Source organism: Sinocyclocheilus rhinocerous, unplaced genomic scaffold, assembly GCF_001515625.1.
Source record: "Sinocyclocheilus rhinocerous isolate Xijiao unplaced genomic scaffold, SAMN03320098_v1.1 scaffold5091, whole genome shotgun sequence".
Taxonomy (NCBI): Eukaryota; Metazoa; Chordata; class Actinopteri; order Cypriniformes; family Cyprinidae; genus Sinocyclocheilus; species Sinocyclocheilus rhinocerous.
In genome coordinates, this window is record NW_015631179.1 from 135101 (window position 1) to 162215 (window position 27115).

Sequence of the window (27115 nt, forward strand, 5' to 3'; positions counted from 1 at the left end):
ATTCCTGTGATGGCAAAGCTACATTTTCCAGTCCTCAGGGTCACATGATCCTTCAGATGCTGAATTGCTGCTCAAGAAGCATTTCTCATTATTATCCATGTTAAAAACAGTTAAGCTGAATCTTGACCTGCCATTTTCAGATGAGATTATGAGTAATGTTTCAATTCAGAGATCACTTCACCTTAAAGACTGTGAAGTTGGGCTTACCTTTGGCCTGAGCTGCTGCAGGTTTGGCTTTATCACTGAACACCTGACTGCGGCGATTCCCTGCTGAACTGATGGACCCTCGAGGAGAACTCTCACTGCCCGCAGTGGACATCCTCGAGGTGGGGCCAGGTAATCTGTCACAGCGAGAGAGCAGAAATATCAACAGCAAGATTCTTACATTTTCTGAAGAAAATGTGTGTGCTTCTTGCCGGTGCAGAACTTGTGCTCAGGTGTTGCTGGTGCTTGCCAGGGGGTTGCTAATGCATTCTGAGTGGTTTCTAGATGGCCGTTTAATGCCTAAAGAGTTTTTTATTTAAAAAAAACAGAATGTTTGTGCCTTTCTCAGTTCTCTTGCTCTAGAATCAGCCTTGTTCAATTCATTCCCAGTGAATAAAGCTGAAAAAAAAACAACATCTCCTCTCCCCAACAGCAAAAACACTTTAAATTGCTTTGGTGGGCTTTTTTATTTACACAAAGTGACAGAGGATCTGCTCAATACATCAATAGTGAATCCCTCCAGCAGAAGCACTTAGGTAGCAAATAGTATTTTGTGCTTGTAAGCAATGCAACAATTAATAACCCTTAGTCAACAATGTATTTATTTCTAACGTGACATTTCTCCGTCAGTCCTAGCCCTTCAATGCCTTCATGACTGACAGACAAATAGACTAATCTCACCTAACAATCAAGTCTAGGTAAATGCCATGTCAATGCCATGTAAAGTACAAGGACATCTGTAGTGACCTATGCTAATCACATTGCTGTCTATTGTGTGGCCTTGACATTTTCTCATAAGTATGGAAAATAGTAATGTGGTAGAGAGATATTTTTCCGCTCTCTTTATTTTCCTTCTCGCCTAAAATACATCTCACAACAATGTATTTATTTCTAACGTGACATTTCTCCATCAGTCCTAGCCTTCAATACCTTCATGACTGACAGACAAATAGACTAATCTCACCTAACAATCAAGTCTAGGTAAATGCCATGTCAATGCCATGTAAAGTACAAGGACATCTGTAGTGACCTATGCTAATCACATTGCTGTCTATTGTGTGGCCTTGACATTTTCTCATAAGTATGGAAAATAGTAATGTGGTAGAGAGATATTTTTCCGCTCTCTTTATTTTCCTTCTCGCCTAAAATACATCTCATATCTGCGGAAGGCTTATCTGCAATTATAACTATCCACCATTAGATGGCAATATTGTGTCACGTGTTGCCAAAAATGAATGGTGGAAAATTGAAGACTGGACCAATATTCAAACTGGGAATTTTGAATAAGGTGATTCATATAGTATTTTTAGTGTAGTTATCTGAAACACGTTACACGTTTGCATTTGAAATGCATTTACAGCACTTGGTAACTGAAGGCACGAACACATCATTCACTGAAACCAAAATTACAACCTCAACCTTTCTATCACACACCACAATTAATAATTAATCTCATACTCAAGCAGGGCATCACACAGAGCGGTTATTTTAAAGTTATCACAGCTCACTGCGCAGACATTTCCACTGGGACATGTTTTTGGGTAACGTCACCTGACAAAGAGTCCACATATTCTGTCTGGCCAAATAAATTCAAGGAAAAGTTCACCAGGATAGGTATTTTTTTTCTTTCTTACTTTCCTTTTTATATTTTAAATAAAACTGGTTTTATTCATCAATTTAATAGGTGTCTCTTTCTAACAATATATCCGTGAAATAAAATAAATAGATATCTATTAAATATATACATGCATTATAAAGTTATTCATATTATCAACTGCACTCTGTTATATATTTTTTAAATCACTGTAACCACAGTTAAAATACTTAATAATATTTAGCTATATAATAACCAAAAAATACTTTATTATACACATTCAAGTGCACAAAAAAGATCTATATGCTTTAAACAGTGTAATGCACTAATGCCAACATATGACAACACATGATAAAACACCTGAAATATGGTGTAATTAGTGCAGTACACTCTTTATTTGAAGTTATAACTGTTATTACAGTTATTTATGAGATTAGAACTGTAAAGCATTATTGAAGTAAGAATGGATATTTTATAATGTATTATACATATAGCCAAATAATAATAATTATTATTTAATACTATTTAATTAAAATAATATTGTATTGTGTAGCCAGTTCGAATAATTGAGTTTCACAGAACAATCTTGTACATATGTGAGTAGATTTAGACCACAAAAATCACATGCAGAGAAAAAGTGAGGAAGAGGAGGGTGATGATGAGCAGGTTGACAGGAGAGGAAATACACGAGAGCACAGGACGGGAGTGAGAGCGCTACCTAGAAGACTTTTTCTGACCAATGGAAAACTTGAGTTTACTCTGACAGCCATCCCTAGATCGAAAGAACAAGAGAAACAAGAGGAGAAAGAGAGATAGAGAGAGACAGACAAACACAGACAGTGATGACTAACACAACATCACACAATCACAAAGCTAAGAGAATGAAGACACATTCAGAGAGACAGACTGCTTCAAATCAATCCATATAACATATGTACATTAGATAGAACGGTAGAACATTATAGATAGAACGATAGAACGCTAGAACGCTAAATAGAATGCTAGGTAGAACACTAGATAGACAGACAGACAGACAGACCGAGATAGATAGATAGATAGATAGATAGATAGATAGATAGATAGATGTTACCTGGACTGCATCTCTGGCTGTGATTTGTGTGTGTGCGTCCCATGCGAGGTGGAGGTCAGCTGGGCCGGAGCGCTGCTCTGCTGGCTTAAGGGAGCGTGTGAATGTGTGTGTTGCGTGTGCGTCTGTCTGTTCGTCTGCGGCTGTTGCTGCTGCTTGTATCGAGACAGGCTAAAGAAAAGCCCCAAGATGGCTTTCAGATTTCCATTCCGGATCTCTGTGAGGGAAAAACATTTAGCTGTTTACTATATAATTTTGCAGACACTTTTCGCTCAAAGTAATTAGTAGGGCAAGCTCTAATTACAAGCATAGTCCCCTGTAAAGCATGATGGAGTTGTGTGCCTCACTCTTGCTTCTTGTGGAAACTGAACCTACAACCTTCCAGTTATCAGCCACTGTTACCAGTCAAGTGGCTGACAATAAAGCCAACTGCTTTGATATTTTACAGTTGTTTCATTAATATGCTTTTACACTAACGTCACTTTTTACGTTAAAGGGATAGTTCACCCAAAAATGAAAATTCTGTCATTAATTACTCACCTTCATGTTGTTCCAAACCCGTAAGACATCTTCGGAACACAAATTAAGATATTTTTGATGGAATCTGACAGCTCTCTGACCCTCCCATAGATAGCAAGGGTCCTTACACGATCAAGGTCCAGAGACGTAGCAAGGAGATCGGTAAAATAATCCATGTGACATCAGGGGTTCAACCGTAATTTTAGGAAGCTAGGAGAATACTTTTTGTGTGCAAAAGCAAAAAAAATTGCGACTTTATTCAACAATTGAATAAATTGTTGCGTCACCCTAGCGCCATTTTGGAGACTATCCACTGAACGTAAACAGCGTATGCTATTCTGTGTCCGCTGCGCCACGCGGATACGTTTTCTACGTTGTTTGCGCTTTGATCTGAACGTAAACAACGTATCCGCGTGGCACAGCTGACACAGAACAGCATACGCTGTTTTCTTTTGCGCACAAAAAGTATTCTCATAGCTTTGTAATATTACGGTTGAACCCCTGATGTCACATGGATTATTTTACCGATCTCCTTGCTCCGTCTCTGGACCTTGATCATGTAAGGACCCTTGCTGTCTATGGGAGGGTCAGAGAGCTGTCAGAATTCACCAAAAATATCTTAATTTGTGTTCCGAAGATGAACGGAGGTCTTCCGATTTTTTGAACGACATGTGGGTGAGTAATTAATGACAGAATTTTCAATTTTGGGTGAACTATCTCTTTAAGCAGCTTGTAATTTTGAAAGGGTGATAGCACCACTTTTATGGGGCTTAAAAAGACGATTAATATTCAGTAATATTATCGATTAAACTGCACTGGTACTATCAAATTAACTAAATTGAACTGACTTACGTTACATGAATAATTAAGAACACTATTGCCCTCTAAAGAGCTGCTTACAGTTTAATTGAACTCGTTTCATAATTGATAAACGTTACAACATTGACAGTTATTAAACTGAACTGAAACAACATTGAACTAAATTGAGCTGAATAATGACACTTTTGTCTTCTGTAGAGCTGCTTTACAGCTTGAATTTGTTTCATAATTTATGAATTTTATAACATTATAACATTTAACAACATTAACACTATACAAACAAATTTGTCTTAACTGTAGGTTATGAAGTACAGCTTTTGCAATGGCAACAAAGTTTGAAATGTTGTGTATGTTTGTTTTCCTGCAATAAACAGCCAATGATAAACTAAACAACTCATGCTTCATTAAATATTAATGTTCTTGGTACAGTTGAAGAAACTTTTGTTTCAGCATCTAAGGGAAATGTAAAAATGACAAAGAGTGAAGGAAAACACATTATGTGATGAAGAGGCACTCAAAAAAGCAAACAAATTGTGTGCTGTACTTGTCCAATAAATATGCAAATTAAAACATGAACCCACAGTTTACAGATGTACAGTGTAAATTCTTGAAACCTGACTACCCAAATTGCTAAATTACTAATCTATAGTGAAGTATTAACAGTGTGAAACTTAATTTAAAGTGTGAAATACCCATATTTCGCAATCATCTAAGATCAAATTGTAAATAAAATCTTGCTTGAAGCTGTAAATAAATTTTAAAAACTGTGTTTTTACCTTCAGCTGAAAGTCCCTGTATGTTCACACCTTTGGCTGCTAGGAAGCTCAGACAGACACCAATGTTCTCAATCTAGAGAGAAATTAAGAGAGAGCATGTTGATAAGCACTGTAGCGATCATTTAAAATAATCATTACAAACCACACACACATTTAAACACAGAAAGGAGCCATTATCACTTAAAACAAACAGGCCGGTTAAGTTCAGAACAGATGCTGTGTCCCTGCAGTCTAGATTGAGGTTGCTTCACATCTGCTCTGTGGCTGAATACGTGACTGGACGTTCACTCACTCTAGGAGCTGCAGTGATATCAGAGAGCATAGATTGGCTGCTCAGTCAAAGCAGTATGCAAAGCCTTTGCTTCCAATCGCTGAGGGCGTCACATTTGCCCTGTTGCTAGGAGACGCCATCGAGGCCCTGACGCTGACCCAGCCGTATCCTAGTGTCACTCAATTCAGAGCATAAGCATATCTGATTGGCTGAGGAGAGTCATGTAAAAGGCTATACATAAAGGTCATGTGGACTCTACTAGGAATATGTTAATGACATTTACCATACTCTCGGGTCAAGGTTATCTATAATCATGGTTCTATTTATGGAGCCAATATTTCATGCTATGTTAACAATATACTGGCATTAATACAAAAACTAACATACATCAGACATATTCTATAAATATAGATTTAATGTCTGCTAGTATATATATATATATATATATATAGGCCTATATATATATATATATATATATATATATATATATATATACTCACAGACATTAAATCACGCAAAAATTGTGGTTGCTGCGGTTCTTGCATTCCTCTGCGGTTTGCTCGTCAATAGCACGGTATTGCAGTTATCGCGACAGCCCTATTTTATCTAATATAGTATAATTTTTTACATTTTTGCCTAGTCTATTAAAAACGGTGACACATTTTTAAAATTACAAATATTCCTACTTAAGACTAATATGTGTAGTTTCTCAAATAATACATTTTCATTTAGTGTAAACTCTATTCATGTCAAAGCTGTATTTTCTATCAATTACCAACTCTTACGAATGCAGCAGCCTATTTATTTATTTGTTTGTAGCCGCTTGCTTAGATTTTTTTTGCTATGCAATGAAATCCATAAATTTTTAACTGATGCTCAAGTGTCCCAATATTTTTTGGGGCCACTGTATAATTAATAGAACATGGCTTTGATTTACTGCCCATGTTCTGCATTAAAGAACTGGTCATCTGCCATGGGTTAGTCAGCACAAGTGTTATGTCAGTTATGTCAGCCATAGCAACACATTTCTGCCTCACTGACTGTATCCCAGTTGCTGGCAGCCAACAGTTGCTGGCCTTAAGGGTCACGGGAGATATAGAAATGGGAGGAAAGAATCTGCTCTAGATTCCTCTGGCCCTTTGAAGGAACCACATCCCAGACATCCAGGACTAAAAATAACGATTCTAAATAAAAGATATCTCAGAGAGAGGGGTTGAAATGAATCTATATCCTCTTTCTCTTTGTGAATTGAATTACAAGGCATAATAATATATGAAGTCAATATAAATGCATTAAAAAATGGGGTGTGGGGCAATTTAGCTTTAACATAACAACATTGTCTTCTCTGATTGTTGGTCCGCAGGGTCATGCACGACAGCAAACACCACTCTGAATGACATTCTCATAATAGCTGCATTAAAAACTCACTGGGTCAATAGAAATCAGAAGCTACTGGAATAAAAGCAAACAACTGATTGCAGAGCCATAAAAAGCACCAAAACCAATATAAACCAAGCTATTATAAGCACAGCCACAGAAATGTATTAGTGAAAAACACTAGTTATTGACCAATATGCGTTTTTCAAAGACCAATGCCGATCTAGACTTGCTGATAAAATGTGTAATGTATATTTGACTTAAAATAAAACAAAATCAAATTAATAAAATAGAATAACATTTAAATTTTACATTTGATTTCAATAAAAATAAAACACTATAATTTTAAGACTGCAAATACATACACAAAAACGTAAACAATGAAATCAACACTTCATTTTACACAATATTAGACCATGTTTTTTATTAAAAATGTGGAAAAATTTGATTTACATGTTGCTAATCTAATATTACAATACTCTAATAAGCAAAAAATATTGACACAGATATTGGGAAAAAAAGGAAGTGAAGTGATAAAAGGAAGTAAAATTGTCTCAAAATGACCAAATATCGTCTAACATATATATTATTATTTCACTAAAAACACAGTAATAATGACACAATGCATATTTGAGCTCAATGTTGAGCTCAAAGCTTTTTCCAAATATATTATATATTTTAAGTGAAGTGAACACTTAAGGTCTGAAATATTCCAGCAAAATGTTTGACTGGCCAAATATGCTAAAAACATTACAAACATGACATGTAAGTATTCTTTCCATAATACTGAAACCATTAAGGCACAAAGAAGCTTAAATCAAGTTAAACATCAATTGAATTGACTTAAAATCATATTTACTTTCCATTTACGCGGCTGTATGATTGTCACAGTTTATACAACACTTGAACGTTTCTATCAGAAAGAACAATATAAAAGCATTTTAAGTTCTTACTCCCTCTTCCACGTGTATCCTACAGTATGACAAAAACCAATTCAGGAAGCCCTTAAAGCAACAAGTACCTGTACCTGAAAAAAAGAGCGCTTCATTTTGTATCTCACCTTGAGAGACTGTAAAAGACTGTGAGAGTGTATTTGCTCCTCAGCGAATAAAATCGTGTTTAAGAGAGGGACAGCCTGCTAAACAAACAACTTCACAGACACACAACTATTGTCTGCCTCAAGCACATAAACTTGCTATTACGCACACACACACACACACGTGAACATATACCGGATACATTCCTTCTATATGAGACTCCTCACACACACAATCTCTCTCATTATCTGTCTCCATCTCTCCCTCTGGTTGTTTTTTCCCTCTCTGTCATTATATTTTTCATCACCACTGGTTCCCTAATAAACTCCTCTTTGTGTGGAAGTGTGTTTATGTGACAGTGGGTTAGAGTTGAGGAGAGAGAGAGAATGCATGTATTTAAAGGTGATGATTGACAGGTGAGTTGGTCATGTAACAGGAAGCACTTTAAGTACTGACATGAAAAACTGTATGAAAAAAACAGACACTTGCATATTAACAGAATTACTGTAGAACAGTGTCTTATCAGGCTTATTAACTTTTTTTCTCCACGGTCCACTTATTCATGTAAGAGTGTTTTTTTACCATAGACTGTAAAAAAACATGGACCTAGTGTCCGTGACGTCACCCGTAGGTTTCTGAAGACTCACACACACAATCATTATCTGTCTCCATCTCTCCCTCTGGTTGTTTTTTTCCCCTCTCTGTCATTATACTTTTCATCACCACTGGTTCCCTAATAAACTCCTCTTTGTGTGGAAGTGTGTTTATGTGACAGTGGGTTAGAGTTGAGGAGAGAGAGAGAATGCATGTATTTAAAGGTGATGATTGACAGGTGAGTTGGTCATGTAACAGGAAGCACTTTAAGTACTGACATGAAAAACTGTATGAAAAAAACAGACACTTGCATATTAACAGAATTACTGTAGAACAGTGTCTTATCAGGCTTATTAACTTTTTTTCTCCACGGTCCACTTATTCATGTAAGAGTGTTTTTTTACCATAGACTGTAAAAAAACATGGACCTAGTGTCCGTGACGTCACCCGTAGGTTTCTGAAGAGCATTTTTGAAGCCTAAATTGGGCAGAGCGGGCCGTCGCCCTCTTGGCAGCGTGCCACAGCGCGTCACCCTCAGATAATCGAAAATGGGCAAAGAGGCGGGACATGGGTGGAGCTGGTTGCTGAAACCACGCCCACCTAGCTCGACGGTGGTGACAGCAGCGGCAATCCACCTGTCACTCAAGTGGCCACGCCCTTAATTATGCAGAACTTTAAGGCTTAATATAATTTAAACGGATGAGTTATAAAAAAATTCACCCCCCTCACAGTTGTCATGAAGGGCAAAATTAGCTATATAAACCAAAATAATTATGCAGAACTTTAAGGCTTAATATAATTTAAACGGATGAGTTATAAAAAAATTCTCCCCCCTCACAGTTGTCATGAAGGGCAAAATTAGCTATATAGACCAAAACCACTTTTTGTACCAGGCTGTAAACAAAAATTTCTGCTGTAAAGTTGGGCATTTTAACATGGGGGGTCTATGGGATTGACTCCCTTTAGGAGTTTTGGAAGTTTAAGTCACTTCCGTGTTGGTTTCAAGAGAGAGACCGGAAGGTTGCCGCTTGGTTTTTACACTAACAACAATCATAATTTAGTTATTCTATGATCATTTTCATTTCATTAATCATTGTGCGAGATTTGCCCTACTCAAAGTGTACAGATCAGATTAAAATGATTTTGTTCAATACACTTTATCCTCTTCTATTCAATGTCTAATGTCAGAAATTTGCACCAAGCTTAGTGTCAATAAATGCACTTCTTTCCCACAAGCTACGTTTTGGGTTTTCATACAATGAATTCTTGTATTGTGAAACAAAGAATGAAGAAACTTCAAAAACATCATTAAAGTCACTATGACCCAGAAACACATTTTGAGTTTTATGCAATGAAGTAAAAAAAGCAAAATGTCACCCTACATTTAAATGATTATATCTCAACTTGTAAAAAAAACATAATAATATCATTACAAACCTTTTTTATTTTTCGTTTTTTTTATTTTAATGCATAAAACTAGAAATGTGTTTTTCTAGGTCAAAGCAGCAGATGGAACAGGTAACGTGAAAAATAAAGCAACTTTAATATGTGTCCTGTGCAGAAATACATTCTATCTAGAGTGCAGTGTCATGTAACATCATATGAAATAAATCTTCTTTCATTCATACATACAATATCGTTCAAAAGTTTGGGGTGGGTATTACTTTTGACTGTTTTTGCAAAGTCTCTTGCTCACCAAAGCTGCATTTATTTGATAAAAAAAAAAAAATGATTAAATTAAGTTTTCGAAGTTAAAAATCTGTCTGTTGAGTACTGAAATTGTGGATGTGTGGAATTCAGGTATAATACGTTAATAAATATCGATGTAATGAAAATTATAGATTTTTTTTATTAGATTATGGATAAGATTAAATATTAAGTAATGTTCCTTAATGGGAATCGTGTTTCATTAAATCCATATATTTGTGTTTGTTTAAAACAAATAATTTCTATTAACTTGTATTTTTAAAAATAAGAAATAATTGTTTAATGAAATCTAGATCTATTTTATTGGAGAAAACAAATAATTTCTGATATTATTTCTTAAATGAGAATTTTTGTTTTGATTAAATCTATATCCTTTTGTTTAGATCAAAAATTGAATTTAAATTAATTGGCTTTCTTCAACAAGAAAAATATACTTTGTGCCAGTTTTTATAAAATATAAATAGTTTTCTTAGACATAGAAAATATTGTTTAGGGCAAGTTATTTATTTTTCATTGGCTCAAGTTATAAAATATAGATGTCAACCATTACCCTAAATTGTTTTAACTGGATGAATGAAAACATTTTTCAGTGTGGAATATATTTTAAAATGTTATTTATTCCTGAGATTGCAAAGCTGAATTCTTACTGACCTCAAACTTTTGAACAGTAATGCGCACTCACACTTACTCAACAAAAACAATGAATCTCGTCCAACTTGACTTTCACCACTTATCTACTCCAGGTTTCATTAAAATTACAGCAAAAAAATTCAAGAACAACGAGCGTTTAAAAGAAGAGGAGGAAAACACAGGCAGAGATGGACGCCTCTACAGAAGAATGTGGCCCGTGTTTTGATTCCTTCCACATCATGAGCACAAATCACACACACACAAAAAAAAACCTCCCATGATGATCGACAGACAACCAAATTAGATTAACATGCCAATCATTCCCCTTATAATTTTCCCCCTTAACTAACAAAACAAAAGACAAGAGTGTTCAGGAAAGTGGTTAATGCTATATATTGTAACTATAAGTTTCTGGGAAACCATATTAACTAGATGAGGTGAAAAACAAAGACAGACAAACATCCTGTCAATATGATCATTGCAATGATTATGATTATGATCTTTTGTGACAGAGTAAATGACTTTAAGGTGCTATAAGTCATGCTAGCTGCTTCGCTAACTTCAGAGAATGACTCAGCTGAAGCTACCATCTTTGTGTCAATACACACCACTAGGGAGGTGAATTTGAGTTACGACACTGAGATTTCCTGTGTGTTTTAGCAGCAGTGTCAACAGCCACTGACATAAATGCTGCATATCTTGTGCTTTGCTTTGTCTGCACTGCTGGTGGGTTAAAGGGGAGGAGGAGATTATCTGAAAGGGATCAGATGGAACGAGCAGGTGTAAAAACAGTCCCAAAGGTGAATGACTGATGAAACAGCTATCAAATGAACACAAAATATCCAGGGGTAACACTTATATTGTTTCAGTAGAAACTAACACTCCACATTAGGGATGCACCAAATGTTCGGTAACTGAAATTATTCGGCCGAAAATAGCAAAAAAAGCTCTTTCGGTGTTCGGCCGAATAAGCGAAAAAAAAAACAAATAAACTGTACCGAACAATGAAGTGACGCGATCAAATAGCAACCAGTGTAGCGTGAGAGGCGCAATGCAACAAACATGTCAGCAGTGTGGAAGCATTTCAAACTGTCGGAGAAAGACGCAAAAATCATTACAAGCACCGACAGCGAGAGACTGTTAGTACTGCATCGCATGTCTTCGATTAGAAGAGGAAGGGGTGATTGTTGCTGGTTACTGTATGATAATTGAAATCGCGAAATGGCCTTAAACAGTTAGTAAATAAACTGCAGAACGTCAGGTTTTCTAATACACCCACGCATTGCATTCTCACAGCGCTGCATGAACTCGCAGCAGATCTGCTCGTTAGCCAGGGTTCAAAGTCCAAACCGCGAGGGAAATCTGCGCTGTAACAGTGTACTCAGTTGCTCAGTCACATTTTTATGATTTTTTTTTTACAAGGCACGTGACAATGCGATACGTGCGACTTATTCGTAATGAGACTCATTTATAAATCTGCTGTTGTCTTCCTGCGCGTTTCTGCCAAAATAAAAGTTGAGAAAAAGCAATAACTCCATAAACAATCGTAAATTTTAGTATCGTAATTTTACTGTTGTTCTGTAAAATAAAATAAAAAGTAAGATAATAATAATAATAATAATTACAACAGCTCTGTTTTTATACTTATTATAACATTCACACATAGTGTTCAAATTGGGATCTGTAATATTTTCTAATGTTTTAAAAGAAGGTTCTTCTGCTCAGCAAGGCTGCTTTTAATTGTACAGTTAAAAATACATGCCTGATTCAAGAAGGGGGTCTGAGGGCCAAAACATTTTTATTTGACTAACTTATTAATTTTAAGTTAAATGGTGCTTTGTTGGTATAACTATGTCTGCTAGAATGTTAAAAAATGTTCAGTGTTAAATACTTTTAAATTGTTGTTTTTTAATAGATTTTTTCTTTGAAAAGCAAGACAAAACAGTAAAAAGCACATTTTGGCTATTTAATTTGTGCAGTGGTGAAAAAAATTGGCAAAATACATGGTGGGGGGAAAAAAACTCGAAAAACCTTGTTCGGTATTCGGCCTTCGGCCCAGTATTTAATTTTGTCGGTTTCGGCTTCGGCGAAGAATTTTCATTTCGGTGCATCCCTACAAGTGGTGAAAAAAATTGGCAAAATACATGGGGGAAAAAAAAACTCGAAAAACCTTGTTCGGTATTCGGCCTTCGGCCCAGTATTTCATTTTGTTCGGTTTCGGCTTCGGCCAAGAATTTTCACTTTTACATTGTTACAAAAGTTTTCAAAAATATTTCATCAAACAATCCTTTCATCAAAAAAATGTATCATGGTTTCCACAAAAAGATTTTTTTTTTTTTTTTAAATCACCATATCAGCATATTAGAATGATTTCTGAATGATCATGTGATGCTGAAAACTGGAGTAATGGGTTAAAATTCAGCTTTGCCACAACATATAGGCCTATAAACTACATTTCAAAATATATTAATATAGAAAACAGTTATTTTAAATGAAAAAAAAACTTTTTTTTACCATATCTTTGATCAAACAAACGCAGTTGGAGTGAGCATAAGAGACATTAAAAAACATTAAAAAAGAAAAGAGAGAGAAAAAAACACTACACTTTGTTTCTAATACATCTTCCTGGTCTTAATGTGCATGATATTCTTAAGTGCATGTTATTATTATAATTTTTTTTTTAATTGTTTGTCTTCATAGTCTTTAATCAAACTGTAATGAATTGCTCCACCACTTTATATATAATGCCCATTCCTGATTATTATTTTTTTTTATGCGTCATATTTTTAGATCCCCTTTTTGGAAGTAAAATGGGTTGTGCACCGCATTTCATGCTGAGCACTTAAAACCGTTCAATAAAATTCATCATATGCGTAGCATATTATATTATGCATCAATATTATGATCCTCCAAAGCTATTTTGAGAAACGCATTCAAATTCCACTCCTCGGTTTACAATATGAGCCAAAACCCCTGCATTGATTAGCTTAATGTGTTTACATATTTAACTATCTGAATGCTGAGGTTAAGTATCATGTCAGCAATTAGCGGTCGCAGCGATATTACTCTGCCCAATTTATGCTAATCAACCCGAGTGCTTGTATATCCAGTGTAAGCTGTTGCTAGAGGCCCATTCACTGAGCAATTGTGCAATTCCCACTCTTGATAAAAACACACAATGATGATATTTACATAATGGCTTTGCTTGCACCTGCTTCCAGCAGTGCTTTGCTTCCTCGCTAAAGACACACAAACACGCACACAAACAAATACACACGCTGGAATTTAAACAGCTTTAGGGTGACTCACATACAGGAAAACTGCATTCAGATGCATAAATACAGAATGCCTGCTGGGATGTACAAAAAGACATGCATATATGCACATGCCCGTACAGTTACCACCGGCTGAGTTACAGAATTCAAAAGATGTGAGTATTCATGCAGCTACAGAATGAGAGAAAAGAAAAGGAAAAGAGAAAGAAAAAGGGAACACAAAGGCTGTGTGTGTCTAAAAGTAATAAATTACGGTGCAATTTGCTGCTAAGGGGACGGAGCTAATTGATGGAGCCAAAGAAAGAGGAAGTCAGTGAGAGATAGCAATGAGAGAGACGGGTAAAAGAGATCAGCTCCTGTTGTTGGACAATTAGACCCCTGCCATTCAACTTAACCCCAAACCCCTAATCTACCTCTCACATCTGAAAAGACCAGCATAGTCATGCGGTTTACCAGCAAAACTTTCTTTGTGAAGCTGGTCGAAGCATTAAATGAATGACTCTTATGAGTCAGTTCTTTTTAGTGAATCAAAAACATGCAATGCAACCACTGAAGCCCAATTCCTGAATGAATGACTCTCATGAGTTGGTTATTGTGAATCAAAACTCTTGATTCAGAGTGGTAACCGGATTATTCTGACTCACTTATTGAACTGCAAGTCATTACTTTTTTATGTAATTAAAGATACACATTATGTTATTGTAATCAGTGGTTTTTGTTTTTTTATAAAATATAAACAAAAACATTAATTAAATGTGTTACAATATTTTTGTTTGTTTAGTATTGTTATTTAATATATGGTTATGGGATGCCACATCTAAAAAGCATGAGATGCCATTACTGTGTAAACGCTCCTTTTAATGATGTTACACTACCTTTCAAAAGTCTGGGGTCAGTTATTTATTTATTTGGGAAAGAAATTAATATTAATACAATTTATACTTAAACTGATAAAAAGCTACAGTGAAGACATTTATAATGTTACAAAAGATTTCTAATTTGGGAATGAATGAATGAATGAATTAATTAATCTATCACGGGCTCCACAAAAATATAAAGAAACAACATTGATAATAATAAGAAATGTTTCTTGAGCACAAAATCAGCATATTAGAATGATTTCTGAAATTCATCTTTGCTATTTAAAAAAAAATAGATATATTCATGTCTATAAGCCTGCGGGCAACATCAGTGAGAATCTAATGTATTACACTCTCAGAAAAAAAAAGGTACAAAGCTGTCACTGGGGCGGTATCCTAAGGTAGAAATACTAAAAGGTACATCTTATTGTACTTATTGTACCTTATTTACCCCTAAATGGTACATATTAATACCTTAAAAGTACATACAAGAACTTTAAAAGTACATATTAGTACCTAAAGTGGACATATTAAATACATTTTGTACCTTTTTTTCTGAGTGTAGTGTTGCCCTGGACAGATCTAACATTGTCATTTAATGCACAAAAGTGCATTAAAGTCATTATAAAATTACACCGGCAGTAAAAAAAACAACAACCAGAAGACAGAAGTTCTTACCATTTGAGAACGACTCTTAGGGCATCCATTAATGTCCTCAATCTTCTCATTTGCTGTGAAATCCAAAAAGAGAGAGATTTCAGACAAATTAATTGCTAAAAAAGAAAATAAGTCAGAGATTTCCTTAATTGTAAGCCTGATGTGCAGTATGTCCTTTCTGTTTCTGTGCCAGACAGATTTTTGACCCCAAATGTGGAAACTTTATCCAGTTTGAGCAACTGTGTGGCAGGGCCTGCTGGGATGTGACTACTTTGGGGCTTTCCTGAGGGTGACTGCTCTCTACCCTGCATCCCGGCGAGCCCAGCCCCATCCCCCTCCCCACGGCAGCTGAAACAGGGCCGTTCACTCACAGCTGACAACTGCACACACGGCTACAATGACAGCTACATGCCTCATGCCTGATGCCTGCAGGAATCACTTTACCGCCTGCGCTGTGGGAAAAATGTGTCAGGAATGTGTAAGATGTCAGGTGAGTAAGCATGGAGAACAGACACATCTGAGACAGGCTGTCTCAACGGAGGGGCTCTCGGACTACCGGAGAACCATTTGGTAGGTCTTCTAAATAATTTGTGATTTAATTATTATTTTATAATGTTATTTCATATGGAAGCCCATTTCCACCATGGAATAAAAAAAATAAAAAAGGTAACTGCAACTTTTATCTCACAATTCTGACTTTTTTCTTGCAATTCAGAAAGTCACAAGAAAGGGGAAAAAAAAGAAGGAGAAAAAAATAAATAAATAAATAAATAAATAAAAAAATATATATATATATAAAGTCAGAATCGTGAGAAAAAAAAGACACAATTAACTTTTTATTTTTATTCTGTGGAGAAAAAAAAGATGCAAACTTCAATGAAAAAAAAAAAGTTAAAATTGTGAGATGTAAACTCACAATTATGAGTTTTTAACTTGCAATTGTGAGGCATTAACTCACTATTGTGAGAAAAAAAGTCAGAATTGTAAGATAAAAAGTCATAATTACATTTTTTTATTCCATGGCAGAAACAAGCTTCCAAAATTGAATTATTGTTTATACAAAATACTTAAGCCACAAATAAGAATGCATTAATTGCACTGCATTAGATATCAAAAATATCAACGTGGCATCTGCAAACAAATTCAAACATTTGAGATATTATTATAATTTTAGACTACAATTTACCACATCATTTGTTACTTAATCATTATTTTATCAGTACAAAGGTCACTTTTTGGGGACCCTGTAAGTTGGTGTAAGCTCTACGTGTCCTTATTGTCACCATTTCAAGCATTTTCTTATTTCAAAATTTACTTTTAAAACTTTAGGGCAAAAGCCATCTTCTCTCATTAATATAAATAAATAAAAATGTCAAGTATGGCATTGGTTGCATGCAGCATTTGTGTCTGTCAGACAGGGCAGGTCGGGTTTCAGCTTCAATTGACCTGTGTTTGATTCCCTTGAGATGTAGAAAACACAAGAGGACAAAGTGGGATGACCACAATGATGAGTCATTTAACACCACTTCACCCCAGAACACTGTACTTTCAGCTCTTAAGTAACCAAATGCTTTCCGGCTCTTACAACACTTTTAAGAGGACAGAGGTAATGAAAAACTCTATTTTTGTATGTCCATGGGAAGAGCTGCTGACTGGGATCGATTTTCTTACTAGGCACTCGAAAGTACGTAAATACTATTAAAACATTAAATTGCAATTGGGTGCAGCTACAAAGAGGTCACATACCCTTGAGCTAATTAATAGTCTGCCATAACAGAATGATCACTGTTAAAATATTAGCATCTAATAATATTAGTGTACAAAATAGCATTGCTAATTCAGACTGTTTTGAAACATACAAAGTTACAATGAATGAATGAATAAATAAATAAATTAAACAAAATATCATCATTTACAATAGTAAAAGTAGTTTAAAAGTTTTTCTAATATAATTAATTAAATTTGAGTCTAATAAATTCAGGTTTTTAATTCAAGAGAACTGTTTAAATATAAATAGATTATGTAATATTAATGCAATATTATTGATGTTTGAAGCCATGGCTCCTGATGATCCTGTTCAACTTGATTAACTTGCAAATTGCATTTAGGACATAAATTTCTTACAACTTAACCAAGATAAAACTGAAGTTTTGATTACTGGATCAAAAGCACAGAGAAAGAAATTGACCCCTGAACTAAATATACAAGGATTAAACCCAAGCCAAGTGGCAAAAAAAACTTTTGGAGTTGTCTTTGATTCAGATTTTAACTTTAAAGCTCATGTACGTAATATTACAAAAACTGCATTCTATCATCTGAAGAACATTGCTAAAGTAAGACCATTTCTCTCTCTGAGCAATACAGAAAAATGAATGCATGCATTTATAACTAGCAGGCTTTTGGGTCTACCAATGAACAAAATTAATCAACTACAATCAATCCAAAATACTGCTGCTCGAATATTGACAAAAGCCAAAAAGAGAGGTCGCATTGCACCTGTATTAAAGTCATTACACTGCTTACCTGTTAGTTTTCGTATAGATTTTAAAAATCGTTTATTAGTTTATAAGGCATTGCACAGATTTGCTCCAGACCATCTTTCAAAAATGCTTACAGTATATGAACCCAGAAGGACTCTCAGATCTTCAGATTCTTTTCTTCTAACTGTAGCTACCTCAGAAAAGAAAGCTCGTTTATAAATCCTTCCATACAAAAAAGTTTCAAACAACTAGGCTTGACGACGTTCACGTCTCTCCGGCGGCTCCGCACTCTATTCAAGTCCACTCCATTGTGCCTTATTCAAGTTATTCAGCACCAACAATGCTCAAATTCTCCCGTCTGACATCACAGAAAAGCCCCTTCTCTGGGGCAGGAGGAGGGAGACCCCGAGGGAGCCTAAATTAAACCTCTGAATGGGTCTGAAAGGAGTCATGTGTTGTTTGCTGTTTGGAGCGGGTCTGTCCAAAAACATTCCCGCGTCCCGTCACAAGTAAAGAAAAAGCGGGAAACAAGTCAAGCAGTGCAACAAGCATTAAAAGCCACTGAGATGCCAAAACCGTCACATTATTTTGGAAAACAAAGCTTCCATAAAACATATTTTTAACTTACTTCCAGCATTCAAGTACCTTTATTAACAAAAATAAATAAATAATAAATAATAATAATAAATACATAAAAATACATAACAATGGCTATTTTATACACATAGCTATTATTATTATTTTTGTTGTTTTTGTTACATATACCATGATATTCTTTGAACTTACATGTAAATACCATGGTATTTTCCCATTTGACTTAAAATAATAGCCTATATAACTTTGCATAAAGACCATAATAAAAGGGTTATTATTTTATTTTATTTTTTTATTGGATGTGGTGCAGGATTTACACACACAAGGCCAGGCAGCAGTCAAACACATTCCCACATGGGTGTTGGACAGCTTGTGTTGTGTGTTTCATGAGTAAATAAAGCCTAAGTGTATTATTGCAGTGTTACTCATGTGAGGAATCCGTTTTCTAGATGGGAAAAACAGGTGCACTGTACCATCAAAATAAACACGCGCTCTCCCTCAATCGTTAGACTTAAAACAGCACACAAAGCCCATATAATTACGCAGAGCAATGACCAAAGTCAGTGGAGAAATGCACAAATCCAACTCATGCTTTGAAGGTTTATGGGCTAAATGAGTCAGATGCAATTAAAGGTGAGGTGAAGACAGTGAAATGAAGGTAAGGGTAAACATGCCTTCAAGCAACAAAAGATAGAAGTAACGCTGCAATTACAGATGACACTTGTCTGTCAGACTGAACCTGCTCACCATCATGTAAACACTAAAATAGCTATGCATGTCAAAAGAAATGTTGGTCAGTATACAAATTTAGTACCAGTATTACCTTTAGCTCATCAGTTCAGTATTCCTTTAAGTCAATATGATCATATCAACATTTGTAACAATGCTTTGAAGGTGCAGTAAGAATGTTATTTATTTATTTAGTCGGACTGGCTGATATGATTTTGGCATGTATATAGAATTATGGTAAAACAGTATTTAAAGTACACTAAAAAGTATTTGTTCAGCTCAAAGTACAGTAATTATTAAACAGCTTTTCTTGGCTACTGATATGACTTGTTGTGATTTAACTGATATATTTATTGTGATTTAACTGATATATTTGTCGAAAGTACTATGCCTTTCTTTTCGTAAAGTTAATGAACTGAATACTTTCATTCAGCAAGGATGCATTAAATTGATTTTTTTTTTTTATTACAGTAAAGACATTTATAATGTTACAAAAGATTTCTATTTAAAATAATTACTGTTATTTTTAAGTTTCTATCCATTAAACATTCTCACAAAAAAAAACTGTTTCCACAAAAATATTAAGCAGCACAACTGATTTCAACATTGAAAACAGTAAAATTAATTATTAAATAAAAAAAAAATTAGCTAATAGCAAATCAGCATATTGCAATGATTTCTGAAGGATCATGTGACACTGATGACTGGAGTAATGATGCTGAAAATTCAACTGTCATCACAGGAATAAATTAAATTTTTTAATATATTACAATAGAAAACAGTTATTTTAAATGGTAATAATTTTTCACAATATTACTGTTTTTACTGTCTTTTTAATCAAATAAATGCAGCCTTGGTGAGCAGAAGAGACTTCATTTAAAAACATTTTTAAAAATCTTCAGACCCCAACCTTTGAACAGTAGTATATTTGTCAAAGATACTATATATTTCTATATAATATATTTCTCTGTGTAAAAACGAATGTCTAAAACTGACTTTATAAAGTTAATGTAGTACCATCTGTATGAAAGCAGCATTCATATAGCACATCCTCCACTGGGACATTTTGCTTTATAGCAAAAAAACACTTGATTACTCACAAACATCCATATACATGCCATCTGAATCAGCACTTACGATGACAGTTATGCTTAATAAATTCATGAATTGAGCACACAACGATGACCTAAATGAATGAATGAATAAATAAGCAGCTTTACCATTTGTCAGCAAGAAGCTTTTAATCTTTTAAAATACAATAAAATGTAGTACAATCACTTTTTTCTTTTACATTTTTTAATAACATAAATATCTGTTTTGCTGAAGGACGATGGAAATTTTTCACCCATATTTTGACATTTCATTTTCACTAAAGTTATTTGAAACATCAGAGCAGACCCTTTACTTGCATTTAATATTCTTTCTATGCATATATCTAAATCGCTTTTGTAAATGTAATTTGATGCGAACACCTTGCACAGAAAATCTTTGATCGACTCTTTTTGTCTGTTTTAGTGTCAGTGAATCGCTCACCTATGACCTGGATGATCTCAGCCAGCAGCACGCCGTCGCTCACGTCCTGCTGCAGGTCTTTAATCAGCCGCTTGTGTCCCGATTTGGCCAAGTAGTGATTCGCCCAGTCCGTGTAGATCTGTCAACACGAGAAAAGAAAGCTCGTTTATAAATCCTTCCATACAAAAAAGTTTCAAACAACTAGGCTTGACGACGTTCACGTCTCTCCGGCGGCTCCGCACTCTATTCAAGTCCACTCCATTGTGCCTTATTCAAGTTATTCAGCACCAACAATGCTCAAATTCTCCCGTCTGACATCACAGAAAAGCCCCTTCACTGGGGCAGGAGGAGGGAGACCCCGAGGGAGCCTAAATTAAACCTCTGAATGGGTCTGAAAGGAGTCATGTGTTGTTTGCTGTTTGGAGCGGGTCTGTCCAAAAACATTCCCGCGTCCCGTCACAAGTAAAGAAAAAGCGGGAAACAAGTCAAGCAGTGCAACAAGCATTAAAAGCCACTGAGATGCCAAAACCGTCACGTTATTTTGGAAAACAAAGCTTCCATAAAACATATTTTTAACTTACTTCCAGCATTCAAGTACCTTTATTAACAAAAATAAATAAATAATAAATAATAATAATAAATACATAAAAATACATAACAATGGCTATTTTATACACATAGCTATTATTATTATTTTTGTTGTTTTTTAATCAAATAAATGCAGCCTTGGTGAGCAGAAGAGACTTCATTTAAAAACATTTTTAAAAATCTTCAGACCCCAACCTTTGAACAGTAGTATATTTGTCAAAGATACTATATATTTCTATATAATATATTTCTCTGTGTAAAAACGAATGTCTAAAACTGACTTTATAAAGTTAATGTAGTACCATCTGTATGAAAGCAGCATTCATATAGCACATCCTCCACTGGGACATTTTGCTTTATAGCAAAAAAACACTTGATTACTCACAAACATCCATATACATGCCATCTGAATCAGCACTTACGATGACAGTTATGCTGTGAAATACACTGACCTTTATATTCTGAGTCACTGAGGCATGATGCTTCAGTTCCACTGCTGTAAGAATATTGTGACAACCCCTCATCTCACACAAAAGCAGCACTTAGAAATTCGCTCCCATACAAATCCTGCTTTGTTGTGTGGTCGTCAAACTAGCATCTATTTCTGCACTCTTCTGAGCTCGTGGCTTTGTACAGTCCACTCTTGACCCGAGCGTGAGCTGTTCTCTCTGAGTTCAGACATGCTTTTAGGGCTGATTTGTCACTGAACAACTCTAGAGAACTGAGCAGGTGGCTCTTGCATGCATTTGCTGATGAGTGTGTTTAACTACCTGTATGAGTACGATGGGAAATATCAAACAGGATTTCCTGAGTGTGGTGCGTTTCGACAATTTACCAACAGCTGTCACTTGGACTCATCTTTAAGCTCAAAGCGGGGAGGTACAACACTGTTTAACTACAAAGGCTCTCATGTCAAACACTAATAACAGGGCCGTTCGTGTTAGTCACAGACAGAATTGTTCCCACAGGCACGACAGGCACGACAGGCAGAAGCTACAGAACTTCTTTAGGTTCACGAGAGAGGCTTTTAAATAATATGGTACTTTAAGGCAATTACAAAAGATCATTTAACTGAGGTGAATGTTAGGTCAGATAACCGCCCCGCTAACAGCTTAGACAAGCATGCATTTCCATGCTGATCCAGGATGGTTTGCTATAAATTTAACTTGTGGACTAACATGCACCACCATAAATATATTTTTTTCCCACCCAAAAATGAAAAATATTTATTTATTTATAAAAAAAAAATTTCTGCGACTTTTCATTTTTAGGTGAACTATATCCCTTTAAATTGATCAGTGTTTTCATGTTTTCAGCTGTTGTCAACATTGACAATAATTAGAAATGTTTCTTGAGCACCAAATCAGCATCACAGGATTAAATTAAAATTTAAAATATCTTCACATTTTTCACAATATTACTATATTTACTGTATTCAATCAAATAAATACAGCTTTGGTGAGCATGAGAGAAAACAAAAAATTCCTAAACTTTTTAACGTAGTTTAACTATGCTGTTCACCAGCAAAATCTTTAATACTGGCATTCATGTTCTCAAAATATTGTAGGAAAAGCAACTGAAGAAAAAAAATGAACAAGTAAATAAATAAGAATTATGAATAATGCCTTCAAGAGACACAAATAGTCAATGTCTCTCTCTGTAGAAAGTAAACATGCACTTGATTTCTACCTGATCTGACCCCTAAGCGTTCCTTTCATGTAAAATCCAATGTATTCTTGTTGATTCAATCATATTGCAGTTTAACTTGAGGATTTACTTGAAGGTTTTGAAGACAATCGTTTGTTTTTCTTTGGAATAACATTCATCAGTGAGACCGGAAATATTAACTAAGAAAGTAAATATACAAATATTATGCCACTGAAATGACACGGAACATTTGAATTTGACCAGTCTTAAATAAGTAAATATACTTTTGCAATTTGTCATTTCGCTGACCTGCGTGAAGGTGCGATCTCTATTGTCCTAAACTCAAAAAATAATCTTAACCTCATAAACCCACAACAAACATCTTAAAAGAGCTTCAGCTCAGCTTGCGGTAAATTGCGCAGTAAGTCTGGACCGTATCTATACCTGCTGCATGAGACTAAATATACCCTCCTGCTGCCTGCCTACAGATATCAGCAGGAACAGCCTTCTCTCCACACCAGTGAGGTCTTACCGATTTGTAGTGCTCACAGGACGACCTGCTGCGGCGTCTCTCTGGGATGTACATCGTCACGTTCAGAGCCATACTGCTCTTGCAGGTGAAGAGAGCTCATAAACACTGAAGCCCTGAGGACGGCCTGCCACATTCACGCCTGTAATCAAGTCAGCAGTGTGGCGGGATAATTTTAGCAGCGAAATGCATTAGATATACCTCTCTCTACGTGTCACGCTTAGTGTCAAATGCCGAGACACAGACATATCAGATTATGACTGCTTTACCTAAAAAAAAAAAAAAAAAAAAAAGTACAGCATTCCTGTTTTTTAAATTACATTTTATTCATTTTGAATCCTAATTTGCAAATAATCCTAAAAGATCCTAATGGAATAAAAAAGAATACTCTTAAGATTTTATATCGGAATTATAATATATTGGAATTATAGAATTATTTGAAATTATTAGCATTCCAGTTGGAATTTTATTATTCAGTTCAATTAAATTTAATTTGAATCATAATTTGCAAATAATCCTAAACAATCCTAATAGAATAAAAAGATATTCTTAAGAATTCCTTCTGGAATTATAATACATACTTATATTAGAATAATCATCATTTGTAACCAATCCTAAAGAATCCTGAAAAGTCCCTAAAGAATTCAATATGATTCTACATAGTAAATTGAAATTCTAAAATAAAATAATCAAAAATCCTAAAATATACAAATAATCATAAATAATTTTTCAGAATTTCTGTGTGTTGAAATTATTAGCATTCCAGTTGGAATTTTATTATTCAGTTCAATTAAATTTAATTTGAATCATAATTTGAAAATAATCCTAAACAATCCTAATAGAATAAAAAGATATTCTTAAGAATTCCTTCTGGAATTATAATACATACTTATATTAGAATAATCATCATTTGTAACCAATCCTAAAGAATCCTGAAAAGTCCCTAAAGAATTCAATATGATTCTACATAGTAAATTGAAATTCTAAAATAAAATAATCAAAAATCCTAAAATATACAAATAATCATAAATAATTTTTCAGAATTTCTGTGTGTGTGTGTGCATGAAATTCTTTAGAAATGGTTCGAAATTATTATTGTAATAATTATTATAATATCATTCTAATATATTATAATTGCTATAGGAATCCTGTAGATTAACTAAGGATCTGTTCTGCTCATGATTGGCTGACATAGTTTCTCACAAATCTTTCCCATTTCCTTTCATCTGAACAATGATGTCTTCATTGAAGACAACAAGTGCAAACTTTTATGCATTCTTTTAATACTTCAATGCTTTTTCCCTGCCTCATTCACTAAAATCACATTTGCTGATGCTGGTCTCTAAAGGTTTACTGTTGAGCTGTCCTTTCACACACACACACACACATACAGAATGTATATATATACACAAATGCATGCAAACACACACACACGCACATGTATAGAGAGGAACAGAGTATGTGGGAGGTCTGACAGCTTTTTGAGAGGCGCTGACAACAACCAAGAATGTGTGTCGGGGTGGTGAGAAGGGTGACGGATGGTCCACAAACCCCCTCTGCACCTCTCCATCCCCCCTTTAACTTAAGCTCACACTCAAAAACAAACTCGCTCTGCAAGTTTCAAAGATCGAGCCCACTGCACTAGATCATACAAGACCCTCCAGTCAAAGCCTGCCAAGTTTACTCACACACATAAGACTGTATGTTGAACAGTAGCATATACACAAAAGGTGGTCTTTATCTCGCATGTGACACTGAAGACTGGAGTAATGATGCTGAAAATTCAGCTTTGCATCACAGGAATAAATTACATTTTAAAATATATTACAATAGAAAACTTATTTTAAATTGTAATAACATTTTGAAATATTACTGCTTTTACTGTATTTGTGATCAAATAAATGCAGCCTCGGTGAACATAAGAAACTTCTTTTAAAAACAATAAAAAATCTTACCAACCTTTAACTTTTGAACGGCAGTGTAATCCTAAATTACATTTTTTGCTTTCTATGTTTTAATTGTTTGAGGGATTTTTAAATACATGTATTCTATGGTGAAATAACGAGCTGCTTTCCTGAGTGTGGTGCAGTGAACGTCTCTGGTCGATGAGGGTAAGGTGTGGCGGACTGCAGTGAAAGTGAATGAGCAGTGATTGATTCTTGAGGTCAAGCATCATAACGAGGACGGTCAAGCTGAGGTGAGGAGTGTAATCAATTACATCGTCATGGTAACAGAGAGCGCCCTCTTTCATTCGGCTTATTTACATGGATCAAGTATTTGATGTCTAACAGCGATGCATCATTTGAAGTGGAAATGCTTGCATTAAACAGAATAAATGAAATACAAATTGTCTAAAATATTTCTAAATATTTCCCTGTATTTTCCTGCCAGTTCCAAACTGTACTGCACTTTAAAGGGTCATCTGTGTCAAATCTGTGTTTGATTTTAAAATATTTTTTTCTGAAGAAAGTCAAACATAAATAGTAATGATTAATGAAAGCCAAAATATTAAATGACATCAATGTATATTTACTGAGTAATCCACTATTTTGTAAAGGGGGCCCAAAATAAAATAAATCACCTGAAATCTGGAGCCAAATTACAGGAGAGAGACCATAATTGATTTTTTTACACAGAGATTGGTAGGTCTATTAGTAAATAATAGTTAACAGTTAACAGTCCAAAAAAAAAAAAAAAAAACAGTAGCTTCCCCAACACTGGAGGATTTTGTATTACACTGTATTACATTTGATGTGGTGTAACAACACTGTTGTTATTGTGTGTCTAATGTGTGTAAAGCCACTTAGGAACAAACCAATGTTAGTCATTATCCAGAACTAGGACAGTCATTGTAGCTAGGATGAATAGATATATTACCCAAGACAGACAGAAACCCGCTCAGGAGAGATGTTCTATGGGAAATTTATATCCACCTCTTTGCTTTTGTCCTGCTTATTAGTGACAATAGCGGCCTGATTTTATCCAGAAGAGTAGATTAGATCAAAATAGAGACACTGTAAAAATTATTTTTCAAAGTTGTAAATAAAACAAATACTGGAGAATTTTTTTCTTTCTACTTCAAAATTGTATGTGTAATTTGTCATTTCTTTGTAATTATTTGTGAAATTTACTATAGAAATTTCTGAATGAAAATTGTTTCAAAGTAATTCCTCCAAAGTTTTTTTTAGTACTATGTGATAAAAAAGACCAAAATAACACACACACACACACACAGGGTCAAACTGACAGCAGAGTATCCAGCAGATAGGAAGACACTTAGGATTCAACCATAATCACGGATCTTTTCCCTAAACGTTCAGAAAGAAACAGCACACAATTAAAGCTTCTCATCCAGAGAGACAGGGAAAATAAAGAAACACACACACTATTATCTTCTGAACACTCAAGACAAAGCAGCACCGTCCTTTTACCCACATGACAACTCAAACAGATGCATTTCATCAAATTCAGTCGCGCACACTGGGAGCTTTTGTAAATACTGAAAAAGGTCTGTCCTTAGTTTTCTCATGCCCCGCTCCCTGCATCTCTGCCGTGACCCCTAAACCGTAATTATACTCCCCGAGTGACCTAAAAGTGCCCTGCTTTTAAGTGTTTTCCCTCAGCCTGTG

At 35.0% G+C, this 27115-nt stretch overlaps 1 protein-coding gene across 1 annotated transcript in view; it reads right to left on the reverse strand.

Annotated features, from left to right (window-relative positions):
- LOC107741645 (neuron navigator 2-like) overlaps positions 1 to 23561 on the reverse strand; it is a 79948-nt gene extending 56387 nt beyond the window's left edge. The window contains exons 1-8 of the mRNA XM_016554400.1: positions 23490 to 23561; positions 21763 to 21834; positions 20744 to 20861; positions 15429 to 15481; positions 5000 to 5072; positions 2889 to 3102; positions 2517 to 2570; positions 208 to 341 (exon numbers count right to left, since the gene is read on the reverse strand). Of these exons, the coding sequence (XP_016409886.1) occupies positions 208 to 341; positions 2517 to 2570; positions 2889 to 3102; positions 5000 to 5072; positions 15429 to 15481; positions 20744 to 20861; positions 21763 to 21834; positions 23490 to 23561 (790 nt within the window). The remainder of the gene's footprint in view (positions 1 to 207; positions 342 to 2516; positions 2571 to 2888; positions 3103 to 4999; positions 5073 to 15428; positions 15482 to 20743; positions 20862 to 21762; positions 21835 to 23489) is intronic.
- Between the last annotated feature and the right edge of the window lie 3554 nt (positions 23562 to 27115).